The sequence below is a fragment of the Fistularia commersonii genome, chromosome 2 (assembly GCF_037954325.1).
Source record: "Fistularia commersonii isolate RoL2024-O1a breed Wild chromosome 2, RoL_Fcom_v1.0, whole genome shotgun sequence".
NCBI classification, from domain to species: Eukaryota; Metazoa; Chordata; class Actinopteri; order Syngnathiformes; family Fistulariidae; genus Fistularia; species Fistularia commersonii.
The window spans coordinates 9302082-9322760 of record NC_141285.1 but is presented as its reverse complement, the minus strand read 5'-3'; the positions used below and the strand labels follow the sequence as shown (position 1 = coordinate 9322760).

The window sequence follows — 20679 nt, the reverse complement described above, 5'->3', positions numbered from 1 at the left end:
ATAATGATAAAATTTCAACTGCTATATCATTTTAAAGATGTGCAGCTTATTGCCCACCGCATATCCTAAAACTGACATGCTTTAGCCAGTATCACTTTTTCAGTTGCATATGTCTGTGTGCATCAGCACACTTGACAGCGTGTTGAATGTGCAGACCACTTTACATGGTCAGACCATGTTATGACAGATGTTTGCATATTTCCCCAACATACATTTAACGGGTGATAAGGTAAAGACCCTCTGGCATTAATCCTGCCTCTGCGGTCGCTCATGTGTATGCAAGTTTGCGTGTGCAGTAGTAAATGTTGGATGGAAGGGGGGAGGGTTTTGCTTTGCTCCCTATGAACTGTACATTGATTGTACTTGATTGCCCCCCCTACTCCCCTCCTATACAGAGGGAGAGAGTTAATGTATCTTACCCCTATTAGTGGGTGAGCAAAGCCTGCCAGTTGAGTGTTGTTCGGAGTAATTATCCCCCCCCCGTTTTCGCTAATAGAAGTTTAGACCCCCTGTATCTCTTTGTCCAGCCTAGATACTATGTCTCCATGGTGAAATGGCTTCAAGCAGAAGCGTCAGGCTTAGGCATCACCATTATCAGCATGTTTGTTGGTCCTGGAGCACATGCTTCACTTGACCCTCTTTGACAAGCTCTAGACCGACAAGTGCTTTGGAATTGTATTGTATTGTTCGATGAAGGAAGCAAACTGAGGAATTCCCATCTTGGCCTTTATAATTCATTCATCTTTTTTTTTTTTGCATCCCAAAAATTTTCTTTGTGCACCTGAACATGGATCATTATCTGCTAAGAAATTAGTATTTCCAAAAGAAAAAACTAAATACTGTAAGTAAATGAAATAAAATCAGTAAGATTTAGGACCATTTTTTTAATTGTTTTTTTAATTCTTCTTTCTGAATCAGCATCAAGCATTTACTTCAAAGGGAAATAAAACATTGAAGAAAGAAATGCCAGTTTATTTTTGTTTTTCAGCTGAGCATCTTATACAACAATGCTATTATTTTCAGTATAGAATTATTGTGATATACGTAACAATGGAAAATTGTGCAAGTGATAGCCTTTGTTTAATGTCCCTTACATAGATACGTTTTAAAACCAACAATTTACACAGTAAGTGTAAGTTGGTACAACAGTTCAACTTGTCAACTGTCCTCTCTGTGTGTTGCAGCAGCAGCCATCACTATAGTTTACAGCCTGCCTGCTGGCCTCTGTCAGCCCAAGCTGATAAAATCTGACACCTTTTCTAATGGGAAACTGGGCCTGTTTCACTTTTCCCAGGCCGATGCACTTTCTCTAAAACTCTGGTGTGAAGTATCTTCCTGCTTTAGTTCTACCCGTGCCCATGTGGTGGTGTCAGTCAAATCTTTTTCCCAGTACCCCCTTGGAAAAACCCAATCCACCCCGCCGAATAACAATAAATCACCTCACAGAGCAAAATAAAAATCACACACACACAGCTGCCTTTTGGCACCATGGGGGATGAATGATCCATGGATCTGCCTTGCATCTTTCGGATTCCTTATCATCCCTCTGTTGATAGGGCTTCCTGTTCTGCCTCCAACATTATAACTGTATGCCCCTAATTATGGTGTTAGGTGCGAGGCTTGCTCTAACACTTGGCCATGCTTTCTGAGACGGATTATATGGGAGTATTTGCCACTAATAGGTTATGAAAGAGTGCCTTCTGTTGTCAAGTGGACAGCTGGAGAAACCTGAACTGTGAATGGAGCTGTGAAGCAAGGGGTTAGAATGTGTGACTGTCACGAAATCTAGGTCAATGCACTACCAGGAATTGATTTTAAACTCCTTAAAAGAATTGCCAAATTGCTATGGAGTGGAAACAACTTAGCGGAGCCCCAAGCAACGTGTTCGAATTGTGCCAGTGATTTCTTAGGTCATTGAGGTCAGGTCTTATATGCTGTATCAAGCCATGTAGTCTCTTTCTGTATAAAGACATATTTTTGGAATGCCTTCTGACCGTAATATAACAGATGTCATAAACATGTAAAAGTAGAATAAAGAAATGTGAACAATTCTCTTGTCCTTAGTTCTTCTGAAGGGATAGTGATTAACTTTATGGACTTGTTCAACAGTGGCTGAGGACTTGTAACTGAAAACTTCACAACTTTTGGTTGAGACTATCTGATCATAGAAATGCTAGCCCATTATTTCAGACAGGTTTAAATGTAGGCTTTGCTTTATTTGCAAAGGATCAAACATTTTTCAACACCTACTTTTCCTAAGTGATGCACTGTTGGGGGCCGTTGGCCCATCTATGAGCCTGGCCTGAAGTTGGCATTAAGAAATGGCATTCTTTGCTTTTTCCATATTTTTCCTACTATAACAACATGACCTACTGACAAGAATGACCTTGCATGAGCACTCAGCATATGAGCACAGAAACATCCATGCTGCAGGGAGTGTCTCCTCATTTCACTGTATCAACAACAGTCTCACTCCTCACCACCCCAAGCACTCACAAGTACCTGTCTTAGAAACACACAATACACTCCCACTCACAGCTGTTGGGGTATCCATGTTCAGAGGAAGCTAATGAGCACTGCCTGGGTCGATGGGGACATAGCTTAGTGTATGGAGGGCCTCAAGCTGCACTGTAGGCAGGACAGCAGTGCTCTCTCTGCCAGGTTCCTTATGGAATTCATTGTCAGGTCTTCATCTGGAGCCCTCTTTGACCTAACAGCCCATCTCTATCTTCCCTTTCGACCCCTGTCTCAGGTGGATGACATACACATTTAACAATGGTTGCAAACAGCAGTAGAGATGCAGGCATACACTCACAATCATCATTAACTCATGCACAAACCAGGGCAACTCAGACAACCATGTCTCCTCAGTGAATGGATAATGAACTCGACATCTACTCTCATTCCATGTCTTTAAACCACAAATGAACGTGTATCAAACTAATAATGTGTTATTCAGTGTAAACAAAGTGTTTTTTTGTCTGACACACAAAAAAAGAAAGAGGGGCTTGGGTAACTTTCAAATACGAATCACTTTAGACAACAATGAGTTTATCAAATGCTTGATTTGATGGGACTGATTCGTTAACAGTTGAATAAGCATTTATTCCAAAAACTGAGCCAGATTTTTCTGAAAAACGTCTTGAAATGTCAGCTGAATATGACATTTTAAAGCAACCTTCTCCCATTTCTATTACCACAGTGTATTATAATGAGCTACTCAGTATGGAGTCAGTGTGTTTTTTCAATTGCTTTCCAGCTCTTGTAAACATTATATATAATGAATAAATGTGCTGGTAAGTATACTATTCTCATTATTTCTCAGTATAATGTACTGTGATGCATTTGGGACCTACATGGGAACCGTAGTGAGAGGGGATATGAAGGTACTTGGTGTGAGAGAGGACGATACAGAGAATAGGGTTGGATGGAGAGGGTTGATTCGCTGTGGTGACCCCTGAAGGGAAAAGCGGAAAGGAGAAGAAGAAAAAGAAGATGGGAACCAATGTATGTTTTAGTCAATTTTTATTTGTCACCCAGCCACTCCTGATCAATTGTCCTCGTACTCCTGAGGGATTCCTCTTGTCACCTACTTACAGAATTTCTCCTTTTCATGAAATAATATCTCAGCAGTGACTGCAGCTCTATATTTTGTATTGTTTTGGAAGTCTGACCCAGTGATATATTAGAATCCCGAGTCAGAGGGCTGTCATTGATAGACTCGTCTCTGCCCACTTCACTGCTGCATCCATTAGAATTGTCCTTGTTGGCCCATTGCACTGTGTCTCATGAGGACAAATGACATCAGGCCAGTTAACTCAATTTTTCCCCCTGTCCTTCTCAGTTGGTCCTTGCCGCCCCTCCTCCCACTTAGTCATTTCTGCTTCTCTTCTTGCACAGGGTTAGAAAGTGGTGATGTGACTTTAAAGGAGCCTGCCTCAGAAGCGGAGATTGAAAGCTCATCACCAGTCACACTGCGATGTAACATTGATGGACACCCGCGGTGAGTCTCCTCAATCACATTGAGTTCAGTGACCACAGGGCCTGAGGATCATGTTGAGACCTGTAATGTAAAATAATCCCCCTCTCTCTTGTGTCCAAGTTTAGTCTGACTCTATCCTTCTATTTTTCTACAACCCCCATCTCATGTATTTGTCTTCATCCACCATTCCTCTCATCCTCCACTATTTTCTGATCCCAAACCTCTCTTGTCTTCCTTAATCCTACTTCCCAGGCCTACATGTCAGTGGTTCAAGGATGGAGTGAAGCTGACCGAGAAAAGCCATCAGATCAACAACAAGGAGAGGACACTCACCTTCAAGAGCGCCAGTCCTGATGACAATGGCCTGTACTACTGCTGTGCTAAGAATGCAGCAGGACATGTCTGTAGCAACAGAAACTTCACTTTCAACGTCATAGGTTTGTGTGTGTGTGTGTGTCCTCTTTAACATGATTCAATTTTCACCTGTAATAGAGCACAGGACTGGTCTCCATATGGATTATTGATTAATGTCTAAATTCCCCAAAATTGAGAATCACTGCTGGGACTGTGGGATTACTCTTCCAGACAGTAGGAAATCTTCCACATTACACTATTTTAGTATTTGCCAGAATTTTGTCACTGCAAACAGATGTTGCAATGACTACTGACAGAGTGAAGGGGGGACTCTTTATATATAATGCAATTATTTGCTAATTTGCTTAGCCTTAATAAAAAATAGGCTTACTTGGTGACCTTTTGATAGTTGCTGCTTCACCAAATCTTTCCACATCTGTCTAGTGTGTATAGAGGTAAATGGTGCTGCATTCATTTTTCCCCTCCCTGGATTTGTGGTTATTTGTCCTTTTTGTATTATTGCCCCTGCCTTGCAATTGGGAGAGTACAGTATATACAGAAACACATCAGGGCAAGAAACCCGATCCCCTGCTCCACTCTACTAAACCACCTGCAAAACAGATACACAAAAGGTTAGCACCTGGGTAGATGAAGAATGGATAATTGTTAAGTTTCCAGTTACCAGGGTACCACCCTCAGCACTTCTATAGGGCTTCACTTTAAGGAAGATTTGACAGATTTAGGCAGTCACAGCTCTTAAAGATGGAGCCTCACTGCTGACTATACTGTATGTGATTCAGGTGCCCAATCCCACTTGCTTTTCTCACCTAGCCAGTAGACCTGTTCCGAAACGTAGTTTAACCTTTGCTTTGATGAATTCCAAGAATTCAGCAATGAAATTTTTAGAGCACATGAGCTTCAATTCATAATTGGATGATTCCCGATAAGCCTGGGGTCAGTTATATATTTATGTGCTCACTGACCTCATTAAGTCTCTCCTTGGCCTCTGGGTACTGACACACAGACACCAACACCTGAGAGCTACCTGTCTACCAGCCTCTCACTGCTGTTGGCAGCTTATAATAAAGCTCTGTGAAGAGAAGAGAAAGCATCTGTGTTGATGGTGCCTGATGCTCTAATACTTTCAGATGAAATCATCCAGATGTTTCTTTAACTTTCCAACAGATAAGAGTTTCCCGCGGCCAGTTGTTACTCCTGAGGACCAGGTGGTTCTGAAAAATGAGGAGGCTGTGTTCCACTGCCAGTTCACAGCCGTGCCAATCCCCACACTGGAGTGGTACCATGAAAATGAGCTTCTGGTTAACAAGTCCCGGTAGGTTAAGAGCGTAATCATTCCCTCTGCCCCCCCTCCCTTTTGTCTTTTATCTGTTAATATAACTAACACCTTAGTTTTTTACTCTCATTCGTTATGTTCTTTGACAGCCCCCACCCTTCACCAACCCACCCTCCAATGTTGCTATCCTCACTTTGATGTCATGTAAACCTGGTTTTCACAATTTTCAGCAGGAGCGGGTCTGTCTTCACTTGAAACCAGTGAGCTGGAACCCTTGAGTCTTTCTCTCTGCTCTTTGTGTCACTGCAACTTGTACTCAAGATGAATTGCACATTAAGGAATGTTATTACTGAAATACAAATGCTGTAAAGTTTAGCTGCATTCCATTATATATCACTTGAAAATAACTGACTAACTCCTTAGCCTATCACAAAAGACTTTTCAGTTCTTTCCAATGTTCATGCACTGAGTTGGAAACCCCCCCTCAAGTTACTCACCAGTATGTCCCCTTTTAACACATTTGCACAAGATCACATGTGTCATACTCAGAGCCTGCGGGACAAAAAAACCCGGCCTGCTGGATGATTTAGATTTTTAATAATAATTGCCGTGTTTACACATTGCCCATAATGCACTGCACCACAAAACCCAGCTGGCAGTGTGTCACTCTCAACTCATGTGGCTGTCTATCCTGAACTCAATCTACTGTGGTAGTGTTAGTGGCACTCATGCACACCATTAATGCCAGTGAGTGCCCTCAAGAATTCTGCAGCAATGGGAGACTCAGGCCAAGTCATAATTTGCTGCTCCGGTGCACATTATGTTTGGTAACATCTATGCCAGCCACTGTTGACAAAAGGTAATCAAAATGCCTCCCTGAATTCTCACACAATTCTGACGCACTGTCCTGAGCAGCATTCCAGTCTTCAGACAGCAAAAAAGTGCTAGGTGAATATGCTCTATATCTATATTTGTGTCTGTGGAGGTCATTTATATATTTCAATTAACTAGGGTTGGATCCAAAGTCTTCATAAAGTACTAATAACATCCACAAAATGACATTTTACTGCCTGAAACTGACACTGTTCCCCTAAAAGATGAACATGTTGTGTACCTTCAAGTTGATTAAACTGTCTTGTGACATTCTTCTTATGTTAAATTGATGGATCGTGCAGAGTTGTCATGATTTGTTGCATTTTCATCTAGAACTACATGAAAATTATGCTCAAATGTCAATCGAGCCAGAAATATATATTTTTCCTGAAAAAAGTAATTATTATATTTGATCAGATCACAATTTTCAATCATTTGAGCTTTTTAAGAACATATATCCTTACATGTTATACATGTGAAATTGTTTTTCATTGACATGCTGAATTGGGGCAAGTGAGTTATGGTTCTCAGCAGTCTGCAAATTCATTGTAATTTCACTCAAGAGAATCAGAATAGCTTTTATCATCATTGCAGGACACAATGAGAGTGGAGGACATCAGATAGATCTTTTTGTGACTGGATTTGATTAATGCCACTTTTTTTTTTTCCTCCACAGTGTGTTCTTACTTTCCAACGGCACACTACTGATCACCCAGGTCAAGCCGAGGAACACAGGGGCTTACAAGTGTGTCGGCCGTGGGCTCAGGGGGTCACAAGTAACGCAAGAGGCCTCCCTGCTCATAGCAGGTACAAACAAATCATCCGTCCATCATCTACCGCTTTTTCCTGCACCTCACTTAGGGTCAGTGGATGCTAAAACCTATCCCAGTTGTCATTGGGTGAGAGGTGGGGTTCACCCTGGACTGGTTGCCAGTCATTCACATATCTGGGCAATTTTCCAATTAATTCCAATTATCTCGTAATTGCGTCCAGGGGCCAAATAAAGGTTTTTGAAATAACCACCTGCATGTTCTTGGACTGGAGGAAATCAGAGAACCCGAAGGAAACCCATGCAGACACAGGGAGAATGTGAAAACACCACATACCCCCCCTGTGGAAGTTGAACCAAAGTCCTTTGTGCTGTGAGGTGGAAGCGCTAACCACTGTCCTGTGCACAAATAAATCAATAGATTTTTCTGGCCTGATTAAACTCAAACATCTGTGGTACTGTAATCTGAAAGTGAGAGGAATGTTTGTGTTATTATTATTAGTCCAGTGGAGTATTAGTCCACTGCCCTGTTTTATTTCTCCTGATAATAAGTCTGCTAAGTGCCAGACCTCTTTGAAGACGTTCATATTCCCTCACTGACATCCGGCCCAGCTGTTTCCACTGTCCTCAACACATGGGGGAGCTTCTTCCTGTTTCTCTTGCATATTATTTACTCTAACAATGCAACTGCTTATTTACCCTCTTAAGTTCTCTGTACAAAGCTTTATGGCATTTGGCAGTCAAACAACAGGATGTTAATACTTACTATAGTGTTTTATCAAACTGTCAAAGAAGCAGTGAAAGTATGAGACACTATTAAAGCTCTCTGTTCCCTTGTCATCCAATGTCATGCACTGAATTGCACCTTTGCCTTGATAGCAAGGTAAATATTTTTTGTTTGGACCAAATCGTTTTTCAGATATATATGTATAAGTTTAGTATCTTCTCAAGGGTAAAGAGGACACAATTAATAATACTTGACGTAATTTCTTCTATGATTTCAGATCATTTCTGTTAAGTACTGCATAACCTTCTTGCTTATCATTGGACAATTTTAAAGACCTTTAGTTTCCTGCGAATCCTAAGAGGATTTTCAGTTCATTCATAGCACTTTGCCACAGTTTTGTCAAGTTAATTACAATTACCAAAGCAAGCTAAAAAAATATGAAAGTTTTAGCCAGACTAAGATCCATAGCTGTATCCCTCCATCCACCCGTGCATCCATCCATCATGTCACGGGGGCAGCAGCTGAAGCGGAGAGTCCCGGACTTCATTCTCCCCCGCCCCATCCGAATGACCAAACTCCTCACCCTATCTCTCAGAGAAAGGTCAGACACTCAGTGGAGAAAACTCATTTCGTCCACTTGGATCGGCAACCTTGTTCTTTCGGTCAAGATCCGTAATTCGTGACCATAGGTAAATGTAGGAACTTAGATCAACCACTGAATTGAAAGATTTACCTTTTGGCTCAGCTCCCTCTTCACCAAGACAGACCAGCGCAGAGTCCACTTCACTGCAGATGCCGCACAAATCTGCCTGTTGATGTTTTGCTCCATCTTTCCCTCACTCGTGAACAAAACCCAGAGATATTTTAAAATCTCCTCTTGAAGCAGGACTTCTTCCCCAACTTTGCGTGGGCACTTCTGTTTCCGGCTGAAAACCATGGTCTTGGATTAAGAGATACGGATCCTCATCCTGGCTGCTTCACATTCGGCCGCTAACAGAATGTCTGTCTACAAAATTTATTAACAGAATCTGTGACAAAGTGTAACCCTGGCAGAGTCCAACCCTCACTGGAACCGAATCCAACTTGCAACTGGCAATGCAGACCAAGCTCTGACCCAGATCATACAAGGACCGAACAGCCCGTATTACAGGGTTTGTTACCCCTTATTCCCGGTGAACCCCCCCCAAAAGGATTCCCCGCGGGACATTGTTGAATCCCTTCAACAGGTCCACATCACACATGCAGACTGGTTAGGCAAACTTCCATCTGCCCTCAAGGACCCTGCTGAGGGTATAGAGCTGGTCCATTGTCCCATGACCAGGACGAAAAACACACTGCTCCTCCTGGGTCTGAGGTTCAATGACGTGGTTGACCCTCCTCTCCGGCACCACTGAGTAGACTTTTCCAGAGAGGCTGAGGAGTGAGATCCCCTGTAGTTGTAGCACACCCTGTGATCCCCTTTTTAAAGTTAGGATCACCACCTCAGTTTGCAAATCCAGAGGCACTGCTCCCACATTACATGGAATGCCGCAGAGGCATTTCAGCTCTGACAGTCTACAACAATCTAGTGCCTCGCACCCCTAGCTCAGCCCAGAGAGGTAACGTTCCACGTTCCTAGAGCCAGTCTCTGCAGCTATGGATCGGACCGCCAATTTCCCCCAATGGCTCAATGGTGGCCTGGGTGCAGACCCAGGCCACCATTGAGTCCCGTCCACAGATCTGGCTCCAGGGAGGGGACCTGGCTACCTGCGTCCGGGCAAGAAAAAACCACAGCCATTTCTCTTTTTCATCCATCCATAGCTGTAGTTCATTAATATGTGGATTATATAGTGTTTTTCCCCACACTAGCTGTATTCTGCTACTTTCAATGGCATGTTCATATCACTGCAAGAGGAATGTAATCTCACCGTTGCTGATAAAACAAGTCCTGATACGTGTGTTATTGTGATATAAGCATCGCCATCATGCCAGGTTTGATATTGTACATATAAGCACTTGCTCTTGTCCAGTGACTTGAATGAAACAACTCTATAAACAGCTGATAGAGCTCAAGCCAGGTACAGGCTATAGTATCTTCTCATCTTACTAATCAGGCAGCATTTGGAAACGCAAGTACATGCAGGTCAAATATTTTAAGTAAGCTTAAGGCTGGAATTTCTATGAGTTTTAGTGTCCCAAACACTTTTTCCTCTCAAACAAGGTTTTTGGATTAGCGAAAGACAACTGCATCTGCAGTTTTAACCCAGTGAACCACAACTCCATTTAAATACCTTAATTCACTTAATCTGATGGTAATCCCTCCAGGCATTAAAGGGGATTGTGTTACAGTAGAGTTCAGTATTTAGGGACAAGTTTAAACAGTCTCTCCATCATAGCTCCGCCCCGAAATCATTGCAACCCTCCCACCCTTTTCTACTTTCCCAGCTCCACTTCTCTTTCATCTACTGAAAATGTTCGTTTTCTTCTGTTCTCATTAATTGATTTGGATCTTTGACTCATAGAAGGTCATAGCTAGTGACCAGCTTTCAGAATGTTGTTGGCCAATAAAGTATTAATGACTTCCATTTTAAGCACACCAATTTATACCTCACAGTAGTGGGAGGTCTTGTGAGTCTTTGTACAACAGATCACACTCCACTTACTGAACAGAGTCTGCCAGCTTTGATATGACCCACCTCACATAGGCCCATATTAATTCCCATACTAAGAGCACTCTATACACTCAGTTCTCCTACTGTGCGCTTTGTTCTCTAATTGCTATGGCCTGCTCTACAAGCCAGAAAAGTTTTTTTTAACACGACAGGAAATCTTGCAACTGAACTGTGAATTGGAATTAGCTGTGGGCAGGGGCTGATAATTACCTGGAACCTTTTGCAAATGGCAATCAATTTTTGCATTCAAATTCCTCCTTAACACTTGCTCTCTTTGCCCTCAACCCACAGAAATCGATGACATGGTATCCAAGATGTCCAAGGTTTTTACAGCAGACACTCTTCAGCGGGTAGCTTGTCGTCCCCCTAGGGGGAGACCCCAGCCTGAGGTTTGGTGGGAGAGAGGAGGTCAGCGGGTGCCCACAGAGGGACGGGTATACCAGGCTGGCTTGGATCTGGTCTTCAGTCCAACTGAGGCGGGAGACTCAGGCACCTACACCTGTGTAGCCCAGAACAAGGCAGGCCGTCGGACACAGGAGGTCACCTTCACTGTGGCCAGTGAGTCAGAGAAGATTTATTACCCTTCTGGCATTCACTTCAAATAAAGGATCAGAATGTTGGCCAGCTTTGTCATCAAACAAGTTTCATATCAACACCTTATATTTGGAAAATGGTTAAGTAGCGTATTTTCCGCACTGAGGCGCATTGGATTATAAGGCACACCTTCAATGAATGGCCTGTTTTAAAACTGTTTTCATATTTTGGGTGCACCACATTACAAGGCACATAGAACAGAAACTTCTATCGTGGCTGGGGTTGTGTTATGCATCCACTAGATGAAGCTGCGGTAAAGAGAATGTCAACAAAACAATCAGATAAGTCAGTCAGTCACACTTCATTAATGGAGTACAAACTAATGTTCTGACAACTCCATTCCCTCCAAAAATCAAGTTAGTGCATTGATAATAATGTACTTTATGCACCGGTAGCTCTATTTGCGCCGCCTTAGTTGAAAACAATGTTTTTCCTACTCAATTTGTCACAGTTCAAAGCTTTTCATCAAATGAAAGCACCAAGAAGGACTGCCTCTAAATTCATTGATGTTCATGTCACTAGCTAGCGCTGTTTCCTTCATTCAAATAGTGACTGTAGAGACGCTTCTACTTGCTGCTCTCTGTTCAACAATCCACTATTTAAGTTTGTTCTCCAACTGTGGCCCCCTCGCTTTGTTTCCTCCGAAACTCTGTTTGGTCTTGGTGCAGGTCATCTTGTTGCTTCCTCCACTTCCGCACTCTTGATTCATTAATGTCTAATTCTCTCGCTGCTGCTCTATTTCCATGTTCCACTACGTGACTGATTTGCTTGAGTTTGAACTCTGAGTTGTAAGCGTGACTCTTGAAAGGTGCCATTTTGGGGTCTTTATACACACAAATGGTGTGGGACTGGAATTCCCCTTTACCGTTTTTATCGCCGCTACCTCGCTGCTATCGCTGCTACTTGGTTACTTATGGCTACCTTAGTCAGGGGCTGTAGCCCCCTGACTGTGGTAGCCATAAGCAACCAATATTGGATTATAAGGCACACTGTAAGGGGCACTGTCAGTTTTTGAGACGATTAAAGGCTTTTATGTGCGCCTTGTAGTGCGGAAAATACGGTAATACCATTATGTGTTTAGAAATATGTCTGTTTTGACCTTTTATACTGTTATAAAGATGCTTGAGCTGGTGCTCCATCCCTATATACTAAAACTCGCAATTTCAAATGATATATTTGTGATGTCAGACTTTCATATTGTCTGTGACTGAAACCATCAGGCTTGAAGTTATAGTTAGAGTAGTTTCAGCCTGTAGATGCTGTGCTGAGAAACATCCTGTACAAACTTGCCAAGTCATTTGAATGCTTCTTGATGCCACTATTAACAATGTTCTTGGACTTTTTCATCCTTTGGGCCCCAGCTAAGTGGGCAATACAGCACTCCGAAGTTTTATGGTTTACAAACTGAATTACAGTCGTGACATGTGGTTTAGCATTTACTTTAATTCCAAGATTATTCCTAAATTGGCTGATAATGCACTGTTATCGTTGACACAATAGGTTGCAAATGTTTTTTAAAGATGAACTCATTTTACCAGACTCATTTAAACTTTGTGGTTACTATTCCCAGTTCATGTAATTGAGGAGCTGGAGGTTGATTTGGTATGTTTCTTTTTCGTCGTCTTCTTTACAATTGGTGATAAAATACGTTTATTTTGATTACTAACTGGCACAGAGTTAAACCAGCAGCAAATCAGTATACTTATATTTTGAACATGCTGTAACTGAAAAATGTACGGTATTAGCATTCACATTAAATTAAAACATTTCAAAACATACAAACTGATTTAAGATTGTTTTGAAACCAACTTTTATGGGTTCCTGTGATCTTAAAAAAAATAATCAGCAAATAAAGACAGCCAGTAATGATGATCCCAAAAAATTATGTAAATCTTATCAAAATTCTTCTATTGCAAATAAATGGTCTCTTAATTGCAAATGAGTGTTTTAAATTCTCTGTGTGTTTTGTTTTTTTCTCAGCCGCACCAGTGTGGGTGATAAGACCCCAAGACAGCTATTTAGAGGAGGGAAAACCAGGTTACCTCCACTGTAATGCTCAGGCCACCCCTGAACCAGAGGTCACGTGGCTCCGCAACAGCATCATGATCACACCTGAGGTCACCTACTTTCAAAAGAATATCTATCAATCCATTCATTTGCTTAGATCTGGGCAAAATCTGTTTTTGCCTTTTTTTTTTGTTATTTGTCAAGTTTGACCATTTCATTCTTCAAAAAAAAATATTTTGTTGTTTTCCAGGACTCTCGTTTTAAACTGTTCCCAAACGGCAGCTTGAGGATCAATAACGTGGAGGTATATGATGGACAAATATATGGCTGCGAAACCAAGACAGTAGCTGGCCGACTGTCTGGTCAGGCTAGAGTTATTGTGCTCGGTAAGTAGACAGTTTATTAATTATGGTAGATTTTCACATACATTTAACGTTATTCCCCCGACTGACAGACAGTGAAGTCACACTCAGGGTAAAATAAGTAATACAGCACTGAGGAGAAAAATAGTCATTGTGGACATGCCAGTTGGTCTGATATTTAGTCCTAAAATAGGATGAGCTGCTTTGGCTCAGTCTGCAGAACACCCACAGAGGTATAAAATGTGACTCACGTATAACTGCTTTCTTCTAGTCTCCATTTTACCACATAATCTCAGTGGTAAACACACTGTTGCGTTACTGTGATAGAAGGTCTGATATGCCTTCATTATGTCTGACCCATCTCTGTGTATGGTGTCAGCCTCATGCTCCTCAAGTAGTGCATTATGGAGCACTATTTCTTTTGATGCATCTGACCATGACTTGCATCACCTTGGCCTCTTTTCTGCATATGAGATTCACAGGCTCCAGCAAATGATTAATGTATGTGTGCCTATTTCACATGTTTCAGAGAAGCTTAAGTTCACTCCAACCCCTCAGCCTGCACAGTGCCTGGAACTGGATAATGACATCACCATTCAGTGCTCAGCTAAAGGCCGAGAGACACCAACCATCCACTGGACCAACGCAGGTATGCAGACTGGAAGGGTTTGCTTTTAGGTTCTCAGACATAGGAGTTGTCATTGCAATATTGATGACTCCTATGTCCTTTTTAATGATTCATACTCTGAGCCTCATGATCCTCATTTCCATATCAATTCCAAAACTATTACTTTGCAACTATTCAACACTGAAAAAGACGAGACAATATCCTTTTTCCCTACACAGACTTGAAGCGAACATAGGAGTCCGTGATATGTTCAATGTAGTCTAACTGAGATATTGTACTTCGTTACTTCAGTTTATTTCTTTTTATCAAATATCAATGGAGTGTACCAAGAGTGAATCAGCCGTTGTAGTCTGTTAAACAAACATGTTAGTGAACCTCATATAATTCTCACTGAAAGTTTACTACTGCATTTTCAGAGTTCATCTGACACACAGATATGTGAAATATGACAAGTCTTATTGGCCTAATTATTAGTCATAGTAGATAACAGGGGTGGCAAGGGTGAGTTAAAGATCAGTCTTACATGCCACATTCTCATGAAACATTCCAAACACAGTTGGACTAGCTTGATAACAACCGTGTTATTGTCCAAAGCACTCAAACACTTATATTAGCAAAAGAAAATATGTAATTTCAAGTTTACTCAGAGCATGGAGGCCAAGTTATGTCAATACACTTTAAATGCCTTGCAGAGACTAGCCCTCCGACATTGCTGCTGAGGGAATTTAATTTCTCAGTAGAAGAGACCAAGGACACGGTCATACTAAACACGCTCTAACTTTGTACATTAGCGTCTCAATTCAACAAACCCTGCAGAGGCCTCAGATTTGCTTCAGCTGGAAATCTGGATTTCTTTTTTTGTATAGAACAAGGGCCTTTGATCTCTTTCCTTCTTGTCTTACAACATAGTGGGAAACAAAATATTTGAATAAAGAATTTCTTTTCTTTTCTCTCTTTCTTTGGCCTTCCCTCTTGTCTCCAATCACCTCAGCTGAAATCCAAATAAGCTTGACTGGTCGATATTTGGTTTGGAAATATCTTGTCCAAAAAGTAACAGTGCTCACACACTGCACTCTACTGATGGACGGATGATATTTCCACATGGCTGTTTAGAACCATGCATTCAATTTGCAACAATTGTAAGAAAGATCAATAATTAATTATTATGACAAGCAGCAGAACATGGTCAAGATGATTTCCCTACTTAAATTCTTTGTTTGTCAGACTCCACTCCCACTAATAAAATACATCATATAATAACAATAATAATAATAATAATCATCCAAAAAATGCCACTATCTGGACCATCAATCTTTTTGTCGTCTACAGATGGAGGAGACCTGCCGCCCCATGTAGAGCAGAAGAATGGCCAGCTCCACTTCACCAAAGTCACCCGCAGTGACGCTGGCAACTACACCTGCATTGCTTCTAACAGCCTCCAGGGGGAGATAAGAGCCTTGGTTACTCTCACTGTGGCTGGTAAACTTCTCTGTCATTACGTTGCTGCCACAGGTCCAGTATTAGTCAACGATCCCATATTGAAATGACATTTTCCATAAGTAATTTCAGTGTGGGAAGAAGTCATTTATCTTTCTCATTATGTGACAATAGCATTTATTGTGTCCTTTATGGTCTTTTTACAGCTGAGTATTGAAATGCATTTGGGTTGTAGACGGTAATTGCAATAATGTGACCACAATCGCCTGATTGTCTCTGTGTATAAAGGAATTTGTTCAAGTGCAGCTGTTTTGGAAGGCCAGTATTAATGAGCGTATCTGTCTGTCTGTCTGTTTCTGTATGATTGAATGTTTGTGTGTGGAATTAGTATACATTCGCTTTAAGGTGGAACCAGAGAATACGACAGTTTATCAGGGTCACACAGCCATCCTGCACTGTCAGGCCACTGGAAACCCCGAGCCTCATATCCACTGGATGGTGAAAGATAGAGCACTTGACATCAATAAGAACAAAAGGTAATCACATCTTTGATTGCAGGACAACTCTCTGCTTCCACTTCTGATTTACCATCCAACAAGGGAAAGAACTGATGGATATAAAAAGTATAACCTGACAAAAGGAAGTTAAACTTGGTGTTCAAGGACAATGATATCACAAATTCTCAGTCAGGTCAAGAGAGCATTTGATAGATATTGATATATTGGTGCCAGCCCTATTTATTCATATATTCCACCAGCAAAGTTATCTTTTGTGTCGCACAGCTCAATCTATTCAGACGTATGTAAGAATATATTTCTAGACATTTTGAACAGATTATCTTAGGGATATTTTGAAAGACCACACATTATTTTTACATTCAGCTGGCCATAATTAATGTTCACATAATAGAGGAAATATCTTTAACCCATAGTAGTGCTAAGTGGCGCAGGAGGATTCCCAGTTTTGTTGAACAAGACACTGAATCCCCTAGCTGTTCCCCTGGTGCTGATGGACAGCAGCCAACTGCTCGTGGTTGATCCATGACGGGTTAAATTCAGGGAAGGAATTTCCCCATAAGGGATTAATAAAGTAAAAATTTCAATTTTTATGACATGATATTGTGTGTTGACTGCCTTGAAATCATCTGTTGTTTGCTGTCAATTCTTGACATAAGGACTTTCATCATGATCACTCAGGTTCCAGAAGATGTCAAACGGCTCCTTGGTGATTTCAGACGTTACTACAGATGACACGGGCAGATACACATGTGTAGCTGGAAACAGTTGTAGCATCAAAGACCGTGTGGCTCAGCTATATGTTGTTGGTAAGTTTAACTCCCTCACAAAGCAGGCTGTCTTTCATCAGTAACAAAGTTACACACAAACACACTTGGCATCGCCTGTGATCACACACACAGGATGAAACCATTAATTAAACCTTCACATTGAGCCAGTCAGCCATTTCGACAGGTTAATAACCACAACTATGTCTCAGACGCCATGCCTGTCACAGAGGTGATAGGATTTGGCAGTCATTTGGATCTAATAATGCCTCACACTCTGTTGCTGTTTCACGTTGCACCTTCTGATGCTGAAAACTGAAGTCACACTCATACTTCAGTCCTGTGCCATATGATTTCCCACAAATTACTAGGACAGAATTCCAGATAACTTTAAAAACAGAAGGGAATATTGGATTAAAAATCATCATGAGTTTGCACAATGCAACTGTTCGATCTCCAAAGACAAGGATAATTTAGTTATCTACCGCATTACTGATTTGGATTTTGGATTTTTCAAGTACATCATGAATTCTAACAGACGTGTGTGTGTGTGTGTGTGTGTGTGTGTGTGTGTGTGTGTGTGTGTGTGTGTGTGTGTGTGTGTGTGTGTGTGTGTGTGTACACAAAATGCAGTGGATCTTCTGTGAAGCCTTATGGTTGTGTAACACATTTTACAGCTGCATCTGAAACTTAATTAGAATCAAAGGATTTTAACACGGTTTCCATTTACACCTCATATTTTCAGTTTATTGTAGGGGGGGATATCACCCATGCTAGAGAGTAAAACTGATCAGGAAACTGATAGGCTGTATTATATGTTTTTTTTTAAAATGAAGTTGTACTGTGCCTGTGACAGAAAAACCATTTCAACCATTGCACGATGAAGACGAAGACCGAGCTCCTTACAAAATGATTCAGACCATTGGCCTGTCAGTGGGAGCAGCAGTAGCTTACATCATCATTGTGCTCGGACTCATGTTCTACTGCAAAAAGAGACGTAACGCCAAGAGACTGCATAAGGGCCAAGATGGAGAAGAGCCAGAGATGGAGTGTCTCAACGGTACGTATGTTTGATAGAGGACAAATTGTTTCAAAAAAGGTTTGTTTGTTTATTTATTTATTCATTCATTCATTCATTCATTCATTAATTCATTCATTCACCATCCATTATGCAGGAAGACTTCACATGTTGCTTTCAATTGCTATTAGCACACATAACTTTTTTTTTTGAAGCTGAAGAAAACTTAAGTAAAACTTGGTTAAATGTTCACTCAATATTTTCAAAATTTTTCGCTTATAACAATGGGATGCACACCTTGGGCAGAGACATAAGGCTTTGTAGTATCCCCCACTTTTATTAACACAGGGATGCCAGATCTGGATTATTGTTTCATAGTGGATCAGCCTAATGTGCTGGGGCTCTCTTGAAATGGATGGTTGCGTGTTTGCTGCCATCTAGCGTCCATTGTGGAAACTAAGCATCTTTGTGTTACACAGCTCATGTTCCTTATGGGAAATTCACAAAGTAAATAAATCTGCACAATTCCCCAAATTGTAATGTGAATTTTAAATACATCATTGCTTGAGATAAAAATAATTTACAAATTATTCTGCCCTTTGCCAAAGTTACAAAGCACTACAAAATAATTGTATGACCTTCGACCTATTTGTATATATGTGGTTTTTGACAGGTGGAGCTGTTCAACAGAATGGCCACACCACCACTGAGATCCAAGAAGAAGTTGCACTCACCAACATGGGAACCACAGCAACAACTGAAAAACGCCACAGCCACAGCAACAATGACAAGCTGCATTTTCCCCGTGCAAACCTACAAACTATAACTACTTTAGGTACAGTTTTAGTCAGCTAATTCAACAATCAGTAAATTTATTTTCATAAACATCTTGTTCATAAAGAAAATGTGAATGAATGTGCAGGTTAGGTAGAAAGTGAAACCCTTCACCTTATTCAATAAAGAATGATGTCAGCCCTGACTTGTGCCTACCGGCATGCAACTGTCTGCTCAGGTAAAGGGGAGTTTGGTGAGGTGCTGCTGTCCAAAGCAAAGGGCATCGATGACAGGGAGGATGAGACGGTGGTGTTGGTGAAGACCCTGCAGACCAGGGATGAACAGCTGCAGCTCCCCTTCCGACGTGAAGCCGAAATGTTTGCCAAACTCAATCATCCCAATGTTGTTCGTCTGCTGGGTCTGTGCCGAGAGGTGGAGCCCCACTATATGATCCTGGAGTACTGCGATCTGGTAAATTCGACACAAAGCACATCCTCAAGGCATATTAAATTGCCTGATTTAACATTCTTTCTGATTCTTGCCATACTAGGGAGACTTGAAGCAATTCCTGCGGATTTCTAAAAACAAAGATGACAAGGTAAAAACCCAGCCTATCAGCACCAAGACCAAAGTAAGTGTGGAATTATTTATTTCATATGCACATGTAATTGTAATATTTGATGTTTGTTTTTTCTAAAATCAATCAGTGTGTTTCACAGTTAATCAACATCCACAAAATAGTTTTCTTTCTTGGCCAAATATAAGCTGTTAATGATTCTTACAATTTGATTGATAACATTTTATTTGTGTGTGTGTGCGTGTGCGTGTGCGTGTGTGTGTGTACACACTCATATATATATATATATATATATATATATATTTCAAAACATAGTTTTGTGATGGTTGTATTTTTCAAATCACAACTCACACTTTTGAGGAAAAAACTGGGAATTAGTCACCAGATACTCATCAAGAAATCATATAATTTTGTTACAAAAATTACAAAAGCTCAAATTACAAAAATGGATGACCCTGAAAAATCAGTAAGACTACCTTAAAAATAGAAAGTCATCTTCTGAGGTGAGATAAAAGGCAACTAGAAATTTACAAAATATATATTACATGTAAACCACCACAAAATATAAACACTGCAGTAAAATAAATCTGAGAAACTTTCCAATTTGTATGTAACGTATTCTAATGGTGGTTATATAAAGGTGTATAAAGGTATATAAAGGCAACAACAAATTACCTTTTTTCCCCCCTCATTTTACTGAGAACTTGGGTAAGAGTTACTGGTTTACAGCCATCAGCACCTTGACCTAAATTCAAGCTCAGTTGAAAGATTTTCCAAGATTTGCAACAACAACAGCGGACCCTACAGCCATGTAGGATAAACAATCTGGAAATGATGATGACACTTTTAACTGTCATTTTAAGTATCAAATATTTCCTTTTCTCGACAGGTTTCCATTTGTACCCAGGTGGCTCATGGGATGGAGCATTTGTCCAACCACCGTTTTGTACACAAAGACCTTGCCGCTCGAAACTGCCTGATCAATAGTCAGAGGCGGGTCAAAGTGGCCTTGCTCAGCCTCAGCAAGGACGTTTACAACAGGTTTCTTTTGTCTGTTTCATCAAATGATTATAGAGTTTAACTAAACAAAGTGTGAGATATCCATGCCTGAAGATCTGCCTAACAAGCTGTATCAACGTTCTCCCTTGTGCGCAGTGAGTACTATCACTACAGGCAGGCATGGATCCCCCTGCGCTGGCTTCCATCTGAGTCTATCTTTGAGGATGACTTTTCTACCAAGTCTGATGTTTGGGCATTTGGAGTGTTGATGTGGGAAGTGTTCAGTCTTGGGGAAATGCCCTTTACCAAACTGAGTGACAGCGAAGTGCTAGAAGGTCAGTGTTGGACTGT

The 20679-nt window shown here is 41.1% G+C and overlaps 1 protein-coding gene across 1 annotated transcript in view; it reads left to right on the top strand.

Moving 5' to 3' along the window:
• ptk7b (protein tyrosine kinase 7b) overlaps positions 1-20679 on the top strand; it is a 75101-nt gene that overhangs the window by 52291 nt on the left and 2131 nt on the right. Inside the window, exons 3-19 of the mRNA XM_086166249.1 lie at positions 3901-4003; positions 4235-4419; positions 5522-5669; positions 7180-7310; positions 10942-11208; positions 13225-13361; positions 13502-13637; positions 14143-14262; positions 15571-15720; positions 16067-16214; positions 16875-17002; positions 17817-18020; positions 18652-18813; positions 18991-19223; positions 19303-19383; positions 20219-20370; positions 20485-20663. Coding sequence (XP_086022375.1) covers positions 3901-4003; positions 4235-4419; positions 5522-5669; positions 7180-7310; positions 10942-11208; positions 13225-13361; positions 13502-13637; positions 14143-14262; positions 15571-15720; positions 16067-16214; positions 16875-17002; positions 17817-18020; positions 18652-18813; positions 18991-19223; positions 19303-19383; positions 20219-20370; positions 20485-20663 — 2664 coding nt within the window. The remainder of the gene's footprint in view (positions 1-3900; positions 4004-4234; positions 4420-5521; positions 5670-7179; positions 7311-10941; positions 11209-13224; positions 13362-13501; positions 13638-14142; positions 14263-15570; positions 15721-16066; positions 16215-16874; positions 17003-17816; positions 18021-18651; positions 18814-18990; positions 19224-19302; positions 19384-20218; positions 20371-20484; positions 20664-20679) is intronic.